The sequence below is a fragment of the Muscardinus avellanarius genome, assembly GCF_963383645.1.
Source record: "Muscardinus avellanarius genome assembly, chromosome: 1".
Taxonomy (NCBI): domain Eukaryota; kingdom Metazoa; phylum Chordata; class Mammalia; order Rodentia; family Gliridae; genus Muscardinus; species Muscardinus avellanarius.
The window spans coordinates 102,322,375-102,343,012 of record NC_137786.1 but is presented as its reverse complement, the minus strand read 5'-3'; the positions used below and the strand labels follow the sequence as shown (position 1 = coordinate 102,343,012).

General features: G+C 40.5%; 1 protein-coding gene across 2 annotated transcripts in view; it reads right to left on the bottom strand.

The window, feature by feature from the left end:
• Positions 1 to 1,579: 1,579 nt before the first annotated feature.
• Positions 1,580 to 20,638, bottom strand: part of LOC308274910 (ankyrin repeat and KH domain-containing protein 1) — a gene marked incomplete at both ends in the record, with an annotated part of 154,066 nt that continues 135,007 nt past the window's right edge. Inside the window, 9 exons of one of the 2 annotated variants that reach the window (XM_080712874.1) lie at positions 1,580 to 1,639; positions 1,915 to 2,079; positions 3,257 to 3,405; positions 5,791 to 6,042; positions 9,157 to 9,333; positions 13,597 to 15,209; positions 15,314 to 15,463; positions 17,166 to 17,312; positions 17,994 to 18,450. In XM_080712874.1, coding sequence (XP_080569000.1) covers positions 1,580 to 1,639; positions 1,915 to 2,079; positions 3,257 to 3,405; positions 5,791 to 6,042; positions 9,157 to 9,333; positions 13,597 to 15,209; positions 15,314 to 15,463; positions 17,166 to 17,312; positions 17,994 to 18,450 — 3,170 coding nt within the window. Of the gene's footprint in view, positions 1,640 to 1,914; positions 2,080 to 3,229; positions 3,406 to 5,790; positions 6,043 to 9,156; positions 9,334 to 13,596; positions 15,210 to 15,313; positions 15,464 to 17,165; positions 17,313 to 17,993; positions 18,451 to 20,638 lie in introns of both variants that reach the window. The other variant, XM_080712875.1, reaches the window with a different exon arrangement.

The following is a 20,638-nucleotide window of genomic DNA, read 5'->3' as shown; positions in this document are numbered from 1 at the left end:
AATCCCAGTACTCAGGAGGCTGAGAAGGAATGACAGGTTCAAGGACGGCCTTGGTAACTTAGTGAGACTCTGTTTCCAAATAAAATAATATAAAATAATAAAAAATAGGGCTGGGGGTGGAGCTCAAAAGTAAACGCTACTGGTTTCATCTTTAGCACCAAAAACAAAAAACAACAACAAAACACACACAAACTAAGCCAGGTGTGGTGGCGCATGCTTGTAATCCGAGCTTGGGAGGCAGACAGGAGGATCGCTGAGGTTTGAAGCCAGCCTTAGCTGGCTTAAGAGACCCTGTTTCCAAATAAAATATAAAAAATAGGTCTGGGAGTGTAGCCCGGAGGTAGAAGGCCCTTGGGTTCCACCCCTAGTACCACCAAAACCAACAACAACAACAACAACAACAACACACACACACAAAGTGATGACTACATTTTTCAGTGAGATAAATTTTTCCTTGTCTATTGCATCAGATTCTTGGCATACACTATGGTTTCACCAACCCATTCCACTGTTCCTCTATTTAGCTTGTTAAACACATTAGCTTTTCATACCTGGGACTATGGAACTAAGCCCAGAATTAGTCACATATTTCTAAGTATTACTTAGCTGATTCAACAGTACAACATAGTAATAGGAGTCATACCCCTTTAATGTCCCAACTCAAAATTTAAAAAACACCCATAACCAAGTACATATATTAGATTTTTAAAAAAGTCAGGAAGCACAAAAGGAATCTAAAGTGATGATTTGGGTGGCCCTAAATTTGTTCAATATGAATTCTGATTTAACTCCAAAAGTTCTTAATGACATAATCATGACCTATGCTAAAAAGCAAAACCTATCTGCTAAAGTCAGATGATATATTATTACCAGTGCTTGAACTTTTCACGTAATAAAACAACAGGGAAACAGGAATATTTAACACAAAATAAACAGATATAAGTTTAAGAAGTGCTTTTTCAAGACAGTCAAAGAATGAATTTTAAGGTATAAAATGTGAGAAGCATGTTACAAATAAGGTATTAATGATCAGGTTCAATATGATTGTGGTTTGGGCGGTACCTCCATGACCACTGAAAGGATCACACCCCACTTCTAAACACTGTTCATCTTTTTATTGAATATTCTGGTAAATATTTCACATTAATACAGGCTACATTAAGTAGAGCCACTATATGACAAGAAATTTACTCAAATTTTTCCTTTTAAGTATGTAAACAATTATACATGTATTTACCACCCTAAAAGGTTGAAACATGTAATCATCTAATTTTTTTCTGGATACAAGTAGTATTCGGTATGTTTAGCCAAAAACACTAAGTTCATCTGATCTTAAGTTGAAAATGGCTAAACTAACCAGAGAACATAATCAGGTGGATTCAATTTGTTCTTATACAATGGGCAATCAAATTTTCACTGCTAAAGCCTCAGAGAATTTCTTAGGCACATTAAAAAACAAAAACAAAAAAAACAAAAAACAAACAAACAAAAAAAAAAAACAAGAAAAAAAGAAATTCCCCAAGGTTCTTCCAAGGTCCTAGATTTCTCAAACAAGGCTAAAGAGTAAAGACCTTCTAACTTAGTTGACATATTTGAGATGCATGTTTCCAATATGAGGTGCCCACGTGCCAGGCCAAATCTGAAAAGGGGGAGGAAAAATTGGAATTTCTAATTAGGAATCTTCAGACATTTATAAAATTAATATATAAATGCAATGGTAAATCACTGTTTTGCCTAGGAAGAACACACATACATGAAATAAAATGTTTAGTAGTATCATTTGATACTGAAAAGTATCAACTCAGATTAAGGTGGACAGTCATGAATTTTGATACTCAGAATTTGCACTACAAACAGAATTAGAAGAGTAACAGGACAAATATCAAAAAAGAAAGAACATTAAGCCCATTTTACCTGCTGGGCATCAGTGCATTCAGTTGAACTTTGGATAACTTTTATCATAGGGTTCCAAGCAGGATCTGGGTTGTGAAGTCCATTAAACAGTGGGCCTCCTGGAACATCAGCAAGCTGAGGATGAGAGGGTATTATGGTGCCTCCATACATGGAAATTGGCAGACCCTAAAACAGCAGAAAAACAAAAGGTGTAATTGCAAAATGATTATCAGTAATAATTCCTAATAACAACTTAGACCTCTCTAATTTCCCTTCATTCAAAGAACTCCAAAGAATACTGTAAATACAGCATGGTACAGTGTTGACAAACCAAAAGTTTTCTGTATCTGCAACATTTTTCAACAGGAGAAAAAAAGTAAATTCAAAATGAAATCATCAGTGAGGCATGGTGTTACATACCTGTAATCCCAGTACTTGGGAGGCTAAGAGAGGAGGACAGTCTCAACAATGTAGTGAGACTCTCAGTAACCCAGTAAAACTTTGTTTCATAGCCAGGCGTGGTGGCGCATGCTTGTAATCCCAGCGCTTGGGAGGCTGAGACAGGAGGATCACACAGGTTCGAAGCCAGCCTCAGCTGCTTAGTGAGGCTCTCAGCAACTTAGTGAGACCCTGTTTCCAAATAAAATCGAAAATAGGTCTGGGAGTATAGCCCAGAGGTAGAAAGCCTCTGGGTTCCACCCCCAGTACCACCCAAAAACAAAAAAACAAAAAAAACCTTTTGTTTCAAAACAAAACAAAACAACCTCCCCCCCAAAAAAATTGTGCTGGGGTTGTAGCTCAGAGCTAGAATGCCCCTGGGTTCAATCCCCAGTACAACAAAGAAAAAGGAAAAATAAATAAATAAATAAATAAATAAAAAGGAACAGCAGAAAACTTTTGGTATTTGATAAAAACACAATACTGTCACCTTTCCTGTCTTACTTTCACTTTCATGGATAAGCTTGTACAAAGAAAAGTTTATATTTAATTGAATATTTATAGCTACAATCTTCCTTTATGGCAGCCAGAATGTCTTTTGTCAGAGCAGACAAAAGGCATTGTAGAGGTCCCAGCCAGCTTTTCAGTGGGGGCAGAGACCTCCTTCAAATATGTGGCAGAACACAAAAAGCAGGAAAACTCAAAGTCCTCAGGTGTTTTAGGAGGATAGGGACAGTGTGATAACAAATTACTGTAGACAACACTAGCCCGTACTGAAATTGAAGAAAAGATTCAAAAGACATGAAAATAAATGGGAGACTTATTTTAATACAAACTATTCCTTAACATGTGACTACACTGGCTGGCAAATGTCAAACAATGATGTTTTTCAACTCACTTTAGAAAAATCCACAAAACTGCTTGCCATAGACTGGTGAAAAATGTTAGAGGGGGCTACCATTCCAGAATCATCTCTCTCCATTGGCTGATGCTGGGAGAATGTGCTTGGGTCTGATAATTGTTGATGCATTGGATGGTTCCCTATCACAGACTGGGACCAACCTGATAAGCCTTCTGGAAAGAAGAAGTGAAAACAGGGTTTAGTATTTGGATAAAACAACAACAAAAACCCATCACTTTATTCTTTCTTCAAACCAATTTTTTTTTTTTTTGGTGGTACTGGGGTTCCTGGAAGCCCTTCTACTTCCGGGCTACACTCCCACGGGCTACACTCCCAGACCTATTTTTTTTTAACATATTTTATGTGGAAACAGAGTCTCTTAAGCCAGCGAGGTTGGCTCCGAACCAGCGCGATTCTCCTGTCTCTGCCTCCCAAGCACAGGGATTACAAGCGTGTGCCACCACACCTGGCTTTTCAAACCAATTTAATCTTTTTCCCCCTAAGGACTGAACCCAGGGCACTCTAATTCTGAGATATATCCCCAACCCTTTTATTTTGAGATAGGGTCTCAGTATGTTGTCTAGATTGGCTTCAAACTTGAACTCCTTCTGTCTCAGCTGGAATTATAGGTATGTGCCATCATGCCCAGCCATCCATAGCAAATTTTAGCAAAAAACACACCCTCTCAAGAGCTCAAGGAACATTAATCACAATCTTGCAGGCCAACAAAGTAAGTTCCTAGAAAACTAGATTAAGTCATCTGAATACCCCAACTACCTTATCTCTCTGAAAGAATGCAAATGATTGTCTATTCTACACTGGAAAGCTTAAGAGAGAAAGGAAGCATGCTCTGAATCTTTATTTCTTTTGTTTTTTTTTTTGTTTGTTTGTTTATTGGTACTGGAGATGGAACCCAGGAGCATTCTACCTCTGAGCTAAACCCCCAGCCCTATTTTTTATTCTTTATTTTGTTTGTTTGTTTGTTTATTTTTTGGTATGTGGTACTAGGGATTGAACCCAGGAGCATTCTACCTCCGAGCTACGCCCCCAGCCCGTTTTTTCATTTTTTTTGAGACAGGGTCTCACTAAGTTGCAGCGAGCCTAAGTAGCTGACACTGGCCGCGAACCTGGATCCTCCTGACTCAGCCTCCCAAGTACTGGGATTACAAGCATGCACCATCACACCTGGCATTATTCTTTTATTTTGAAACAGGGTCTCACTCAGCCCTGCACCACCACACCCAGCTGAATCTTTATTTCTGATAAAGTATATATATCACCCCAACTAACATTCCAAACTCAGAGACTGGACTGAATTCTTCCACATTATTTATTTATTTTGATTTTTTTCAGTATTGGAGATGGAACCCAGGGGCATTCTACCTTCGAGCTACACTCCCAGCCCTATTTTTTATTCTTTATTTTGAAACAGGGTCTGAGTTGCAAAGGGCTTCACTAGGTAGCTGAGGCTGTCTGCAAACCGCTATCCTCCTGTTTCAGCCTCCCAAATGCTGGGATTACAAGTGTGTGCCACCACACCAGGCGTTCCACAGTGCTTAAATACTTTTTTGCGGTACTGGGGATAGAACCCAGCGGCATTCTACTTCTGAGTTACACCTCCAGCCCTACTTTTATATTCTTTTTTTTGTGGTACTGAGGATGGAACCCAGGGGCATTCTACCTCAGAGCTACAACCCCAGTCCTAGTTTATTTTTTATTTTGAAACAGGGTCTCACTGATTTGCAAAGGGCCTCACTAAGTAGTATCTGAGGCTGTCTGCAAACCACCATCTTCCCTGTCTCAGTCTCCCATATGCTGGGATTAAAAGCATGTGCCACCATGTGCAGCTTTTATTCTTTATTCTTTTATTTTTTGGTGGTAATGGGGGTGGAACCCAGAGGCTTTCTATCTCTAAGCTATACTCCCAGACTTAGGCTGGCCAGGAATCACAATCCTCCTGTCTCAGTCTCCCAAATGCTGGGATTTCAAGTGTGTACCACCACGCCTGGCTCTCTTCCTTGATTCTTTTTTTGTTTGCTTTTTGGTGGTCTTGGACGGAACCCTTCTACCTCTGGGCTACACTCTCAGACCTATTTTATATTTTATTTGGAAACAGGGTCTCTTAATCCAGGGAGGCTGGCTTCGAACCTGCGTGATCCTCCTGTCTCCGCCTCCCAAGGGCAGGGATTACAAGCATGTGCCACCATGCCTGGCTCTTCCTTGATTCTTAAGCACAGGAACTAAGTTCTTTGGTTAAAATTTTTTTAAGGAGCCGGGCGTGGTGGCGCACGCTTGTAATCCCCGCGCTTGGGAGGCGGAGACAGGAGGATCGCGCAGGTTCGAAGCCAGCCGCGCGCGCTGGCTTAGGAGACCCTGTTTCCAAATAAAAATGTAAAAATAGGTCTGGGAGTGTAGCCCGGAGATAGAAGGGCTTCCAGGAACCCCAGTACCACCAAAAAAAAAAAAAAAAAAATTTTTTTTAAGGAACTAAATTTTAATGGCAAACTCACACAACTTACTTGAGAGTTCTCTGAAAAGAAAGGACAAGGAAAGTATACCTGACATAGCATTGACACCAAATGACCAGATTCCACTGTGTCCAACAGGAGCAACAAAACTGGTTCCCACAGGAGCTTGGGCAACAGAGCCTCCTTGTCGAATTCGGGCAAGTCTCTCTGTTCCAATGGGGGGAGGTATCTTCCGATCCTGACTGGCACTGCCTCCTTTTGGTTGGCCCAATGTTGGTGGAGCAGAAGGGGCTGAAAGAGGTGAAGATGATCCCGAAGAAACAGATGGAATAGGAGAGTCACCTGGTGGCAAAATATTCCTCTTTTGTTTTATTACATACAAAAACTATAGGATTATGAGAACCCTTGTTGGGAAGATCTGTTCTATAACAGGTTCTGTAAAGGAAAAATTCTTTTTATAAGATAATTTAAATGAAAATGTGTGATTCCTTTCTTCCTTTTTTGTTTTGTGGTACTGGGGACAACTCAGAGGTATTTTACCTCTGAGCTACATACCCAGCCCTATTTTTAATTTTATTTTAAAATAGAGTCTCACTAGGTTGATGAAAGTCTCAACTTGTTGAGCCTCTCCTCAAACCTGTGATCTTGTCTCAGCCTCCCAAGTACTGGGATTACAGATATGTGCCTCCACACCTGACTCCTAGTTGGATTAAGCAAGCCTAAAAAGGAAGATCCTATTTATTCTTATTCTAGTTCTGAATAATTTCAAAACACATAATTTTATATATTAAATTAATTCAGATATGGCACTGTTTGTACAGTATCTACTTACTGTCTAGAAAACACCTTTATATTTGTTAGTTCTTTTCCTTTTTCTCTTTCTGCTATCCTTTTATTTCCCCCCATAAGGAAGAAACATTAAATGTTTGCAAAGTATTGTAGGATTCAACTGAAAGCTCTTTGTTCTCTCTCTCTCTCTCTCTCTCTCTCTCTCTCTCTCTCTCTCTCTCTCTCTCTCTCTCTTTCTCTCTCTCTCCCCCTCTCCCTCTCCCTCTTCCTCTCCCTCTCTCTCTCTCTCTCTCTCATGGTACCGGAGGTAGAATCCAGGGGCATTCTAACTCCGAGCAACAATCCTAGCCCTATTTTTTTTTTTTTTAATTCTTTCTAATTTTGAAACAGGGTCTCACTAAGTTGCAAAAGGCCTCACTTAGTAGCTGAGGCTGTCTGCAAACTGTGATCCTCTGGTCTCAGCCTCCTGAATTCTGGGATTACAAGTGTGTACCACCACACCCAGGTGACAGCTCTTTTTTTTAATTTGACTCAAATAATTTGGTAGTTTTCCTTGCCAAAAAGGCAAATTGACTACTTTAAAATGATCATTAAAGTAAAACTCAATACTAAATACTTCATCATTTTAAAATATTGAAATAAATGAAAAAGAACAAGGGAATTTTTATACCTATAAAGGAAAATAACACATTTATGAAATGTAAGAATAAATGAGAAATCATACCAAACTGACTATATATAAATCAATCTCTTCAGATTTGAGAAAATATGTCATGACACTGTCCCATAGGGTCTTTTTGTAAAATGACTTGCATTTCCTGTTGTGTGTATGTGGTACTAAGGGTTGAATGCAGGGGTCCTCTACAACTGAGTTACATCCCATCCCTTTTGTTTTATTTATTTTCAAGTACTTGAGATTGAATTTAGGGGTGCTCTACCACTGAGCTACATCTCTATCCTTTGCATTTTTTACTTATTTTTTTATACTGAGATTGAACTCAGGGACAGTCTACCTCTAAGCTACATCCCCAGCTCTTTTAATGTTTTATTTTGAAACAGGGTCTTGCTAGTTGTTGAGGGTCTTGTTAAATTAGTTGAGGCTGGCCTTGAACCTATAATTCTTCTGTCTCAGTACAGGGATGCATCATCATGTCCAATTCTTTTTTTTTTTTTTTTTGGAATCGGGGATGGAACCCAGGGGCATTTTACTTCCAAGCTACACCGCCAGTCCTATTTTTTATTCTTTATTGTGAAACAGTCTCATTGAGTTGCAGAGGGCCTCACGATGTAGCTGAGACTGTCCGTAAACCAAGATCCTCCTATCTCAGCCTCCTGAATGCTGCGATTACAAGCGTGCGCCACCACATCCAGATTCCAATTATTCATTTTTTATTTTGAGACAGGGCCTTACTAAATTGCATAGGCTGGCTTTGAACTCACAATCCTCCTGCCTTAGCCTTCCAAGTAGCATTTTTTTTTGGGGGGGGTGGTTTTAGGGATTAAAGACAGGGCATTTTCCCTCTGAGCTGCATGGCTAGCCCTTTTTTATTTTGAAACAGGGTCATGCTAGGGTTTTTTTGTTGTTGTTGTTTTGTTTTGTTCTGGGGATTGAACTCGGGGGCAGCAGCATTCTGCCTCTGAGCTACATCCTCAGCCCCATTTTTAATTTGTTTTTTGGTGTGTGGTACTGGGGACTGAACTCAGGGGCATTCTACCTCCAAGCTACACCCCCAGCTCTATTTTTATTACTATTTTGAAACAGAGTCTAAATTACAGAAGGCCTCACTAAGTAGCTGAGGGTGACTACGAACCTGTGATCCTCCTGTCTCAGCCTCCCATGTAGTAGGGTTACAAGTGTGTACAACCATGCCCAGCCTTTTTATTCTTTAATTTGAAACAGGGTCTAAATTAGGGAGGATCTCACTAAGTAGTAGATGAGGATGGCTTTGAACCTGCAATCCTCTTGTCTCAGCCTAAGTCCTGGGAATACAAGTCTGGCTTGTGCTTGGCTGTTGAGTCTAAATTGTTGAGGCTGGCCATGAACCTGCAATCCCCCTGTCTAAGCCTCCCAAGTACTGAGATTATAGGCATGCACCACCATGCCTGGCTCCAAGTAGCTTTTTTAATTTTTTTTTTTTTCTGTATTGGAGATGGAACCCAGGGGCATTCTACCTTTGAGCTACACCCTCAGCCCTATTTTTCAGTCTTTCTTTTGAAACAGGGTCTCACTGAGTCGCAAAGGGCCTAAGTAGCTGAGGTTGTCCTTGAACCATGATCCTTCTGTCTCAGCCTCCCAATTGCTGGGATTACAAGCATGCAACACCACATCCAGCTTAAGTTTTATTTTGAGATAGGGTCTAAGTTGCCCATGGCCTTGAATTTAAAATCCTCCTGCCTCAGCCTCCTGGGTAGCTGGGATTACAAGTGTGTGCTACTGCACTCTGATTTGTATGAATTATTCTTCATCCAGGTCCCAATGTAAACATTTCTGGCTTACAAGAAAGCTTGACCTGTCTCAAGTTTTCTATCCTCTAAATGCCTGATAATACAAACCTTGGATATCTGCACACCATTTACCTTACTAAACTTCTAACTTAGTTTTCCCTGAACAAAATGGCCTAGTAAATTATTCAAGACTCTTGGAAAGAGTTCCTCCGGGATTCCTACATGAGTTTGAGGTGCTTGTCCAAGGATGGGGAGAAAAATGTTGTCTGTTGAAACTAGGAGTCCCAACAGGAGCTGGCCCTTGCAGGAAAACCCTTGTTCCTGGTATGCCGGTAAAATTCGTCAGTGGAGCAGAAGAGGAAGATGGGGAGCTGCCTGATGGATCAATGGATGGTAACCCTGAAATAAAACAGGTTCAAGGCATTCAATTAGCCAAGGTTTTAAAATGGAAAGTTTAAGGTTTACTTAATTTTTTTTCTTTCTGGTGGTACTGGGGATTGAACTCAGGGGCACTTTATCTCTGAGTTACATTCCTATCCCTTCTTTATCATCATCATCGTCAACATCTTATTATTACTATTGTTATATGTGTCACTGGGAATTGAACCCAGGGGCATTATAATGATATAGGGCCTTGGTTGTCTGCCTCAGGAAGAGAGTGCACTGGCAAGAGAGAGAGAGAGAGATCCAGAAAGAGTTTTCCTGCCACATGGTAGACTTTATAAAACCTCCGGAAAATTTACCCCTTTATATTCATTTTGGGTTTTGAGCCACACTTCACTGGGGCTGCACAGGATTGTATCCGGTGGGAAACTTAAACTTGCAATGTGATAGGCTGGGAGTCTACCACAGCCAGGATGGGGTAGGATCTGTCTTTCCTTTCAGGAAGGCTTTCTTGTCTTTTTTTTCTCTGCACAGTCTTATTTTTCCTATCTCACTAACTAACATTAACTCCTGGCCATACCCCTAGCCCTGTTTATTGTACTGGGGATTAAACCAAGGGGCATTCTACCTTTTTTCCTTTTTTTTTTTTTTTGGTGGTACCGGGGATTAGACCCAGAGGCATTCTCCCTTTGAGCTACATCACACCCCCAGCCCAATTTTACTTATTTGGAAACAGGGTCTCACTAGGTTAATGAGAGCCTCACTACCTGCTGAGGCTGTCCTCAAACCTGCAATCCTCCTATCTCAGCCTTCCAAGAATAGGCCATGCACCACCACTCTAAGCAGCGTATTCTACCTCTGAGGTATACATTATTATTATTATTATTATTATTATTATTATTATTATTATTATTATTATTATTTTGGAAATAGGGTCTCCCTAAGTTGCTATGGCTGGCTGTGAACCTGTGATCCTCCTTAGTCTCCCAAGTAGTACGATTACAAGCATGTACCATCACTCCCATCTTATTTTTTAATTTTGAAACAGAGTCTTGCTGAGTTGCTGAGAGTCTCGGTAAGTTGCTGAGGCTGTCTTGAACACACGAACCTGTCTCAGCCTCCCACGTACTGAAATTACAGGCGTGTGCCACCATGCCCATGCCCATCTTAATGTTCTTTTTTTCTTTTCCCCTATTTTTTCAGTACTGGGGATTGAACCCAGGGGCATTCTACTTCTGAGCTACACCACCAGCCTGATTTTTTAATTCTGTGTGTGTGTGTGTGTGTGTGTGTGTGTGTGTGTGTGTGTTACTGGGGGTGGAACCTAGGGGCTTTTCTACCTCTAGGCTATACTCCCAGACCTATTTTATATTTTATTTGGAAACAGGGTCTCACTAAATTGCTGAGAGCCTCACTAATCATAAGTATACATTTATTTTGTTTTATTTACTTAATTTTTGTGGTACCAGGGGTGAAACCCAGGGGCTTTTCTACCTCTAGGCTATACTCCCAGACCTATTTTATACTTTATTTGCTGAGAGCCTCACTAAATAGCTGAGGCTGGCTGCAAACCTCTGTGATCCTCCTGTCTCAGCCTCTCAAGCCCTGGGATTACAACCATGCGCCACCATGCCCGGTTGATTTTATATTCTTTTTTTTTTTTTTTTTTGGTGGTACTGGGGTTCCTGGAAGCCCTTCTACCTCCGGGCTACGCTCCCAGACCTATTTTATATTTTTGAAACAGGGTCTCCTAAGCCAGCGCGGCTGGCTTCGAACCTGCGCGGCTGGCTTCGAACCTGCGCGATCCTCCTGTCTCCGCCTCCCAAGCGCGGGGATTACAAGCCTGCGCCACCACGCCCGGCTCTATAGTCTTTATTTTGAAAAAGGGTCTCACTGAGTTGCAAACGGCCTCACTAAGTAGCTGAGGTTGTCCGTGAAATGTGATCCTCCTGTCTCAGCCTCCCAAATGCTGGCATTACAAACGTGTGCCACCATGCTCGGCTTAGGTCTCATTTTTAACCCATTTGATTTCCCCATCATAAAAAATAGCTTTAAGATGTAATTAACATACCATTTAAAATATAAAATTCAAAGAATTTTAGTACATTAATCCACAGGTTTGTGCAACCATCACCACAATCAATTTTAGAACATTACTGTCTCCCATAAAAACAACTCCATATCCACTCATTACCTGTCACTCCCAGCCCCCATCACACAATATCCCCACTTTTTTGGGGGGGGGACACTGGGGTTTGAATCCAGGGGCATTCTAGCATACCTCTAAGCTACATTTCCAGTCTGATTTTATTTTTTATTTTGAAACAGAGTCTCACTAGATTGATGAGAGTCTTACTACTTGCTGAGGCTATCCTCAAAACTGAGATCTTCCTGTCTCAGCCTCAGAGGTACTGGGATTACAAAAATGTACCAAACCAGGCTCAATATCCTCACTTCTTTTTTTTTTTTTTTTTTGGGTGGTACTGGAGGTGGAACCCTGGGGCTTTCTACCTCTGGGGTATACTCCCAGACCTATTTTTATATTATTTTATATTTTATTTGGAAACAAGGCCTCACTAAGTTGTTGAGAGCCTCACTAAGTAGCTGAGGCCGGCTTCGAACCTGTGTGATCCTCCTGAGCATGGGGATTACAAGGATGCACCATTACACCTGGCTTCAATATCCCCACTTCTAAGCAACTACTTATCTATTTTCTATATAGATTTGCCTATTTTGGATTTATCATATAAATGGAATTATACAGCTGGGCATGGTAGCTCAGGCTTGTAATTCCAGTACTTGGGAGGCTGAGACAAAGGATTGAAGGTTCACAATCAGCCTCAGCAACTTAATGAGACCCTGTTTTAAAATAAAACATAAAATAGGGCTGGGAGCATAACTCAGAGGTAGACTGCCCCTGGGTTCAATCCCCAGCATCCACCCCCAAAATACCCCATGGAATTATACATAATATTTCATCTTTTGAGACTGGTTTCTTTCACATAGCAATGTTTTAAAAGTTCATCTATGTTGTAGCATGAATCAGTACTTCATTTCTTTTTATTGCTAAATTAAATTATTCTGTTATAGAGATATCACATTTTATTTAGGTAAACATTGGGATCCCAGTTCTTAGCTATTATGAATAATGCTGTTATGATCATTTGTGTGCCAGTTTTTATATAGACATATGTCTTCTCTTGAGTAAACCAAGAGTGGAATTACTGAATCACATCTTATTCCATTACTAGGTTTTTTGTTTTGGTGACATTGGGAATTCCAACCTGAGCTATATTCCCAGTCATTATTCTTATTCTTATTCTTATTATTAATTTATTAATTTATTTGTGGGTCTGAGGATGGAACCCAGGGGCATTCTACCTCTGAGCTACATCCCCAGCCCAATTTTTTTAGTCTTTTAAATTTTGAAATAAGGACTCACTGAGTTGCAAAGGGCTTGGCTAAGTAGCAGAGGTTGTCCACGAACTGTGACCCTTTGATCTTAGCCTCCCAAATGCTGGGATTACAAGCACGTGCCACCATGCCCGGATCTATTTTTTATTCTTTATGTGTGAAACAGGGTATCATTAAGTTGCAGAGAGCCTCACTAAATAGCTGAGGCTGGCCAAGAATTGCTGATCCTCCTCTCTCAACCTTCCAAGTACTGGGATTACAACCATGTGCCACCACACCAGGCTCTCACTGTAATTTTGCAAAAGTCCTTTTGTGTGTGTGTGTGTGTGTGTGTGTGTGTGTGTGTGTGTGTGTGTCTGGGGATGGAACCCAGAGGCTACACCCTCTTCCCTATTTTTTATTCTTTTTTAAAATTTGAAACGGGGTCTCACTAAATTGTGGAGGCCCTCACTAAGTAGCTGAGGCTGTCCGCAAACTATGATCCTCCGGTCTCAGCCTCCCGAATGTTGGGATTACCAGCGTGCGCTGCCACGCCTGGCTCAAAAGTCTATAAATTTGGAATCCCTGCACATTCCATAAGTCCTTTTTATCAGTATAATCTAACACCAATTCCAAGAAAATGAACTGATAAAAGGGAGAGAAATATCACAGGATATAAACAATGTTTATTATATGTGATTTTCAGTACTTTTTTGTCCATTTAATCAGCACTCATTAAAGCATCATAATTATTTATGTCACACTTCTATTTTATAACGTCATGCAATATTAGGTAAAAATATATGCTTTGTTATCATCTTGGAAGATGAGGTTAGGCTGTGAGAATATGAAAATGAGCAATAGTGGTACTTAATGATAACTTACCAACTGGACTAGTTGAAACTCGCTGGGAAGGTGGTCTGAAGCCAGGTGCCTTGGAGTTGTCTGGGTGAACATTTTCCAAATGTCCAAGTACAGAGTTACCCAGGAACGCTGACTGAACAGTGAAAGAGGCATCTGTAGCAACTCGTGAGGACAGTGGACCATCTCCCCAGCCCTGGTTTGGTGGAACCTGACTGCTATCAAAAAGGCTGCTAAAGTGATTAAAAAGTGTGGCTGGGCCAAATGGAGGTTGCAAAGATTTGTTTGCTGGGTTTATATGCATCTGAGAACCATTCATAATGTTCACAGCTGAAGAAAGCTGCACTGCAGCAGCCGGGGCTTGAGATGGTGTTAAAGAAACTGGATTGGTAACAAAAATAGACTGGGGATCCTGGTGTATGGTTGCATTTGGTACCACTGAATAAAATGAACCTCTGGGCTGTGTTCGATGAGAGACTCGAGGTGCTGGTACAGCTAACTGAGGTAAATTACTGGTATCCTGATTATCAGCAGAAACCATTCTGGGTGATACCAAAGTCACAGGATCAGGTTCTGAGTTAGAGGTGAAAGGCTTTGATATAGGACTTAAATCAGATGCACTGGATGGCTGTGCCTCTTCCTGTGTGTTACTGGAGGGAGGGGTGGGACTACTGGATGGATGAGTTTCTGGAGCTCCTGGGGTATTGCTGGCAGAGCTACTGCAACTATTTGAAGCTGGAGATGGGATACATAGGTTTGCTATGGGTTGGTCCTGTGTGGGCATCTTCTCTTTGGAAGGTGGCACAGCAGAGAAAGAGTCTATCTTTTGCGAAGAAAGCTGTGCTTGAGGAGTAGTTGTAGGCAGAAACGTGGTGGGAATTTGCCCACTTGTGATAGGTGCAGAGGAGACAGAAGGCAGGGAACTACAAGTGCTTGTCACAGGAGAAATCGCTGTTGCTGGAGGACTTGTCTTAGGCACACACGCAAACAACTGCTTTCTGACTGATGAAGGAGTCCGAGTATTAGTCACACACAGTTGCTGATTGGCAGCAACTACAGAAGAGACTGTGATAGGACAACCGGAAGTAGCTAGTCCAGGAGACTCTGATGGTAGAACAGTTCCGTTCTGGTTTGGTAGACGGGTTGTATTAGTATGCTTTGGAGAGCTATTTGTATTGCCAGGATTAACAGGCCTCACTGGAAATGGTCCCCAAGTGTTAGGGGAAGGAGAGAAGGTTCCTCCAAACTGGGCCATGGGTAAGCGAGGATGCCGAATCTGTTGCATAGTCTGAGCAGCCAGCAGAGCAAAATGAGGGTGGGGGTAAGCTAAGGGAAGAGAAACTGGGAAAGAAGAACGTACATTTGTTGGCACGTTCTTATTAAGTTTATTAGTGGGCTGGAACGTAGATAATGTTGTTGCCTGTGAAGTCACAAGAGTTTGAGCACCCAAGGGAAATGCATTTTTGCTAGAAGATGCTGTGGTGCCTACTCCAGAAGAGAAGTTTGCATGAATGGATTTGGTGCTGGTGGGTGTTCTGATATGATTTTTTGGAATCAAGTCTTCCAGTTCCTTAGCAGGATCTTGAATAAGTGCATTGATAAGTTGAACTGCATATCTTGTTGATTCTGTACCACCCCTGGGGGGAAAATGATCAAAAACAAAACAAAAAAAAGGTAATCTTAACCATCAAATCTCTAAATTGTATTTGTCAAGAGTATAATGTAAATTTTTCACAATTACCTTATTGTGATCATTCTCTCGCCATTCTTATCTTTTTGTTTATCCACATCAATATGGGCACCAGTAACATCTTGTATTGCAGTAATGTTGCATCCTCCTCTTCCCATTATTCTGGACACAACTGAGGCTGGAACAGATAACTTCTTTGACCTACAAAATGAAGATTACCCATAGGCTTATGAAATAAAATCTCTTTATTAAAAAAGATATCTCAGCCGGGCATGGGGGTGCATGCTTGTAATCCCAGCATTTGGGAGGCTGAGACAGGAGGACTGCGATTCGTAGACAGCTTAGCTAATTAGTGAGGCCCTTTGCAACTCAGTGAGACCCTGTTTCAAAGTAAAGAATAAAAAATAGGGCTGGGGGTGTAGCTCAGAGGTAGAATGCCCCTGGGTTCCATCCCCAATACCACACACAAAAAAGATATCTCAATAAATTGATGAACATTTACAGAATATTTCTCAAATTTTAATAAGAATATAATTGTTTTTATTTTACAAATATATCTTTTATCCTAAGTTAAAGATTATATTGCCATTGAAGACAAAAATTATATTTAACTCACTCATAATCCAAGCATTCAAATAAAGCCAAAATATCACACATATCAACTAAAATTCCAGTACCATGTTTGACTTTTTTTGTGTGTGTGGTGCTGGGGATGGAACCCAGGTGCTTTCTACCTTTGGGCTAAACCCCCTAGACCTATTTTCTATTTTATTTGGAAACAGGGTCTCACTAAATTGCTGAGAGCCTCACGAAGTAGCTGAGGCTGGCTTTAAACCTGTGCAGTCCTCCTGTCTCAGCCTCCCAAGCACTGGGATTACAAGCGTGTGCCACCATGCCTGGCTAACTCTAAATTATAATAATGTATGCCATATTGTTAAACTCCATATTGAATAGTATTGTTAGCTTACCCATGTTAAGACAATGCTGACAGCTCATATACAGCAATTAAAAAGTTTAAAATCAGGCATGGTGGGCAAACACTTGTAATCCCAGCATTTGGGAGGCTGAAACCAGAGGATTGCCGCTTGCTGACAGCCTCAGCTACTTAGTGAGGCCCTCTGCAACTTGTTGAATGCCCCTGGTTTCCATCCCCAGACCCAAAAAAAAAAAAAAAAAAAAAAAAATTAAATTTGATCCACATAAAAAAACAATTCATAGGTTATCAAAAAAAAAATCAACATCTGTTGTATTAAAAAAAAAACAACCCACAGCTGGGTATGGTGGTGCATGCTTGTAATCCCAGTGCGTAGGAGGCTGAGACAGGAGGATCGCACAGGTTCGAAGCCAGCCTCAGCTACTGAGCGAGGCTCTCAGTAACTTAGTGAGACCCTGTTTCCAAATAAAGTATAAAATAGGTCTGGGAGTATAGCCTGGAGGTAGAAAAGTCCTTGGGTTCCACTCCCAGTAACACACACACACACACACACACACACACACACACACACACACACACACAATGAAAAATTTATATATTGCTTTTAATTTTTTGGGGGGGTCTGGAACCCAGGGGCATTCGACCTCTGACCTACAACCCCTGCCTTATTTTTTATTCTTTATTTTGAAACAGGGTCTTACTTAGTTGCAGAGGGCCTCATTAAGTAGCTGAGGCTGTCCGCGAACCACAATCCTCCGGTCTCAGCCTCCCGAATGCTGGGATTACAAGTGTGCACCACCTCTCCCAGCTTCTAATTTTATTTTAGTATATTTTGGACTTAGTATAGCACTGTGGCTTGCAATAATGAACACATTCAAATTACTCACTGATTAACTAGATAACCATCTTGTAAGAGAATGAGAACCTTTATAATTTATGAGACTTCAAAAGATGACTCATTCTGTTTACCTTCGTACAACTTCTTTCCACCCTTCTTCTCTTTTTTGACCCCTTTTAGGACTAGTGAGATTCAGTTTTATGTTTGGAGAGCTTAATGGCAGTGACACTGACTTATAGCTTGTTGACAAAGAATTAGGACTCACTTCACCTTCAAGTCTGAAAAGAGAGAACCATCAAGTCAACAAAAAGATAAATTTTAAGATAAAAACTTGGAAGACTATTCCTTTATAGACAATGTTATGCTGAGTACTTGAATTAAAGTTTGGCACATCAAATAATCAAGTGAAAAAAAAAAAAGAACTAGAGCAGAGACCATATTTTAGTATTACAATTGGATCAGAAGCCAAAACTTAAGCCATAATTAATAAAAATAACAGTTAAATAAAATCAAGGCATGCTAATACTTTCAACTTGAGACTAGGAATCTTACTAAAATTTCTAATATTCTTACTTTTTTCTTTGTTTGCTTTTTTCAACACTGGAAATTAAAACCAGTATAGACATAGCTTTATCACTGATCTATATATCTAGCTCTTTTTTTTAAGTTAGAGGTAGGGTCTTGCTAAGTTGCCCAGGCTGGCATCAAACTTTTGATCCTCTTGCCTCAGCATCCCAAGTTATTAGGAATATAGGTGTATGCTACCACCCCTATAAGATTAGCTTATGATCTTACTTAACACATGACTTAAAACACAGGTAAATTTTAGTTTTGAATATTAAAGACTAGGTAACACGACAGACTTCAATTATTTAACATAACTTGTGGTTGGATAAGTTCTTGTACCAAGCATTAAAAATGATAGGTTAATATGGAGTTAATAAATCAGAAAATTTTACCGTATTTGAGTTTTGGAAGAAGCAGAAATTGTCTTTTCTTCTTGGGAATTGAGGAGTAGTGAGGGATATTTCCTATCACTAGTGGAATTCACATCCATAGTGAAATTTAACTCTTGGCTTTTACCACCACTACTACTTTCACTGTTGCAGTCTGTGCTGTCTAAATGATCTGAATCACTATTCCCACCCATACCACCACTTCTAGGTTCTCCGTTTATTTTATTTTTATCTGTCTTTTGTTGTGCTAATGATATATGTTGTTCTGGTAAAATTAAATGTGCTGTAGGAGGGGTTTCTTTTGTTTTATTCTTCTTATTTTTCCGATTAGTGCTGGGGGTTGTCACCACATTGGCCCTTTTTTTCCCAAACACATTTGTGAATGTTGCAGATGTTGCAGAGATCCCAATTGTGGTGGTGGTAGTCGCACTAGGAGGTTCTATGGGAACTTCTTGCTCCACTGAAATTATAAAAAAGGATAAAAATTACATTGAAAGTATAAATCTCAAAACAAATGGCGACAAGATGTACTTAATAATTCAATCCTTTCTGTCATATTTTCCTTTCACTAGTGTTCACTAATAAAGAAATCGTTCCTTTTGTTAAGAAATATATATATATATATATATATATATATATATTTAGTTTGTTTTTGTTTTGTTTTTTCCCGGTACTGGGATGGAACCCAGGGGCATTGTACCTCTGAGCTATAACCCCAGCCCTAGTGTTTTAGTCTTTTTTATTTTTGAAACAGGGTCTCACTGAGCTGCAAAGGGCCTCGCTAAGTAGCTGACACTGTCTGCAAACTGCAATCCTCTAGTCTCAGCCTTCTGAATGCTGGGATTACTAGTGTGCACCACCACACCTGACCGCAGTATTATATTTTGATGTCTAAGCTGGTATACAATATACACAATATTAACATCTCTTTTATTTTGTGGTACTGGAGACTGAACTCAGGGGCATTCCATCTCTGACCTATACCCTCAGCCTGATTTTTTACTCTTTATTTTGAAACAGGGCCTTACTAAGTTGCAAAAGGCCTCATTAAATAGCTGAGGCTGTCTGAGAACCTGGATCCTCCTGTCTCAGTTCCAAAGTACTGGGATTACAAATGTGCACCACCAAACACAGCTAAAATTTTGTTTTGAAACAATGTCTTGTTAGGTTACTGAGAATCTTGCAACATTGCTGAAGCAGTCATCAAATCTGTGATCCTCCTGTCTATCCTCACAAGTATTGGGATTTCAGTTGTGAGCCACCATGACTGGCCATTAAGTTCTTAAGATAGGCAATTCTAGTCTCAGTCTCATGAACTAATCAAAAACCACAATACAAGCCGGGTGTGGTGGCACATGCTTGTAATCCCCGCACTTGGGAGGCTGAGACAGGAGGATCGCGCAGGTTCCAAGCCAGCCTCAGCTACTTAGTGAGGCTCTCAGCAACTAATTAGACCCTGTTTCCAAATAAAATATAAAATAGGTCTGGAAGTATAGCCCAGAGGTAGAAGGCCTCTGGGATCCACTCCCAGTACCACCAAAAAACAAACAAACAAACAAAAACCACAATACAGTGTAAATTGAGAAAGATTTTCTTTTTTTATTTTGTAGTACTGGGGATGGAACCCAGGGGCCTTCTACCTCCGGGCTACACTCCCAGACCTATTTTATATTTTTTATTTGGAAACAGGGTCTCTTAAGCCAGTGGAGGCTGGCTTTGAACCTGCGCGATCCTCCTGTCTCAGCCTCCCAAGCGCAGGGATTACAAGCGTGCGCTACCATGCCCTGCGAGAAAGATTTTCAAATGGTGTTTGTGTGTGTGTGTGTGTGTGGGGGGGGTACTAGGGATGGAACCCAGGGGCTTTCTACCCTCAGGCTATACTCCCAGACCTATTTTATATTTTATTTGGAAACAGGGTCTAAGTTGCCGAGAGTCTCACTAAGTAGCTGAGGCTGGCTTCGAACCTGTGCAATCCTCCTGTCTCAGCCTCCTAAGTGCTGGGCAAATGGTATTTTTGAATTGGGATTCAAGTAAAGCAAAATTATTTGCTTACTACAAGCACTGTCAGTACCATAAACAACTCATGAGAGTAATAAAACCCAATTGCTACTGATATTTGCCTTCTGTAGCTTCAAGGGTGAATCTTAGCTAAGAATTTACCAAGAAATTGTATCTCTTCTTAGCTTTTTTTTTTTTGGCTATACTGGAGATTGAACCCAGAGGAACTCTACCTCCAAGTTATACATACCTCTAACCTGATTTTATTTCTTATTTAGAAACAGGGTCTCACTATGTTGTAGAGGGCCAGCTTCAACTTTGATTTTCATCTCAGCCTCCCAAGTTTTGGGATTATAAGCATGCACCACCATGCCCAGCTTCTTCTTATGCTTTTCATAAGGGGAGTTAGAGGTAGAGAAGACCTGAGGAAAAGCTAGCAAACTGTTTTTATTGTGTTGCTATTGGTATGTAAACAATATTTTACAAGGTGAAAAATTATAGCTGAATTTATTCAAATTATGTGCTTGCCTTTCCCCTCTGTTTCTGTATATCAATTTATAATGTAAAACATCTAAAATCAAGCTGGGCATGGTGGCACACCTTTGTAATCCCAATACCTGGGAGGATGAGACAGGAGGATCTCAGGTTCA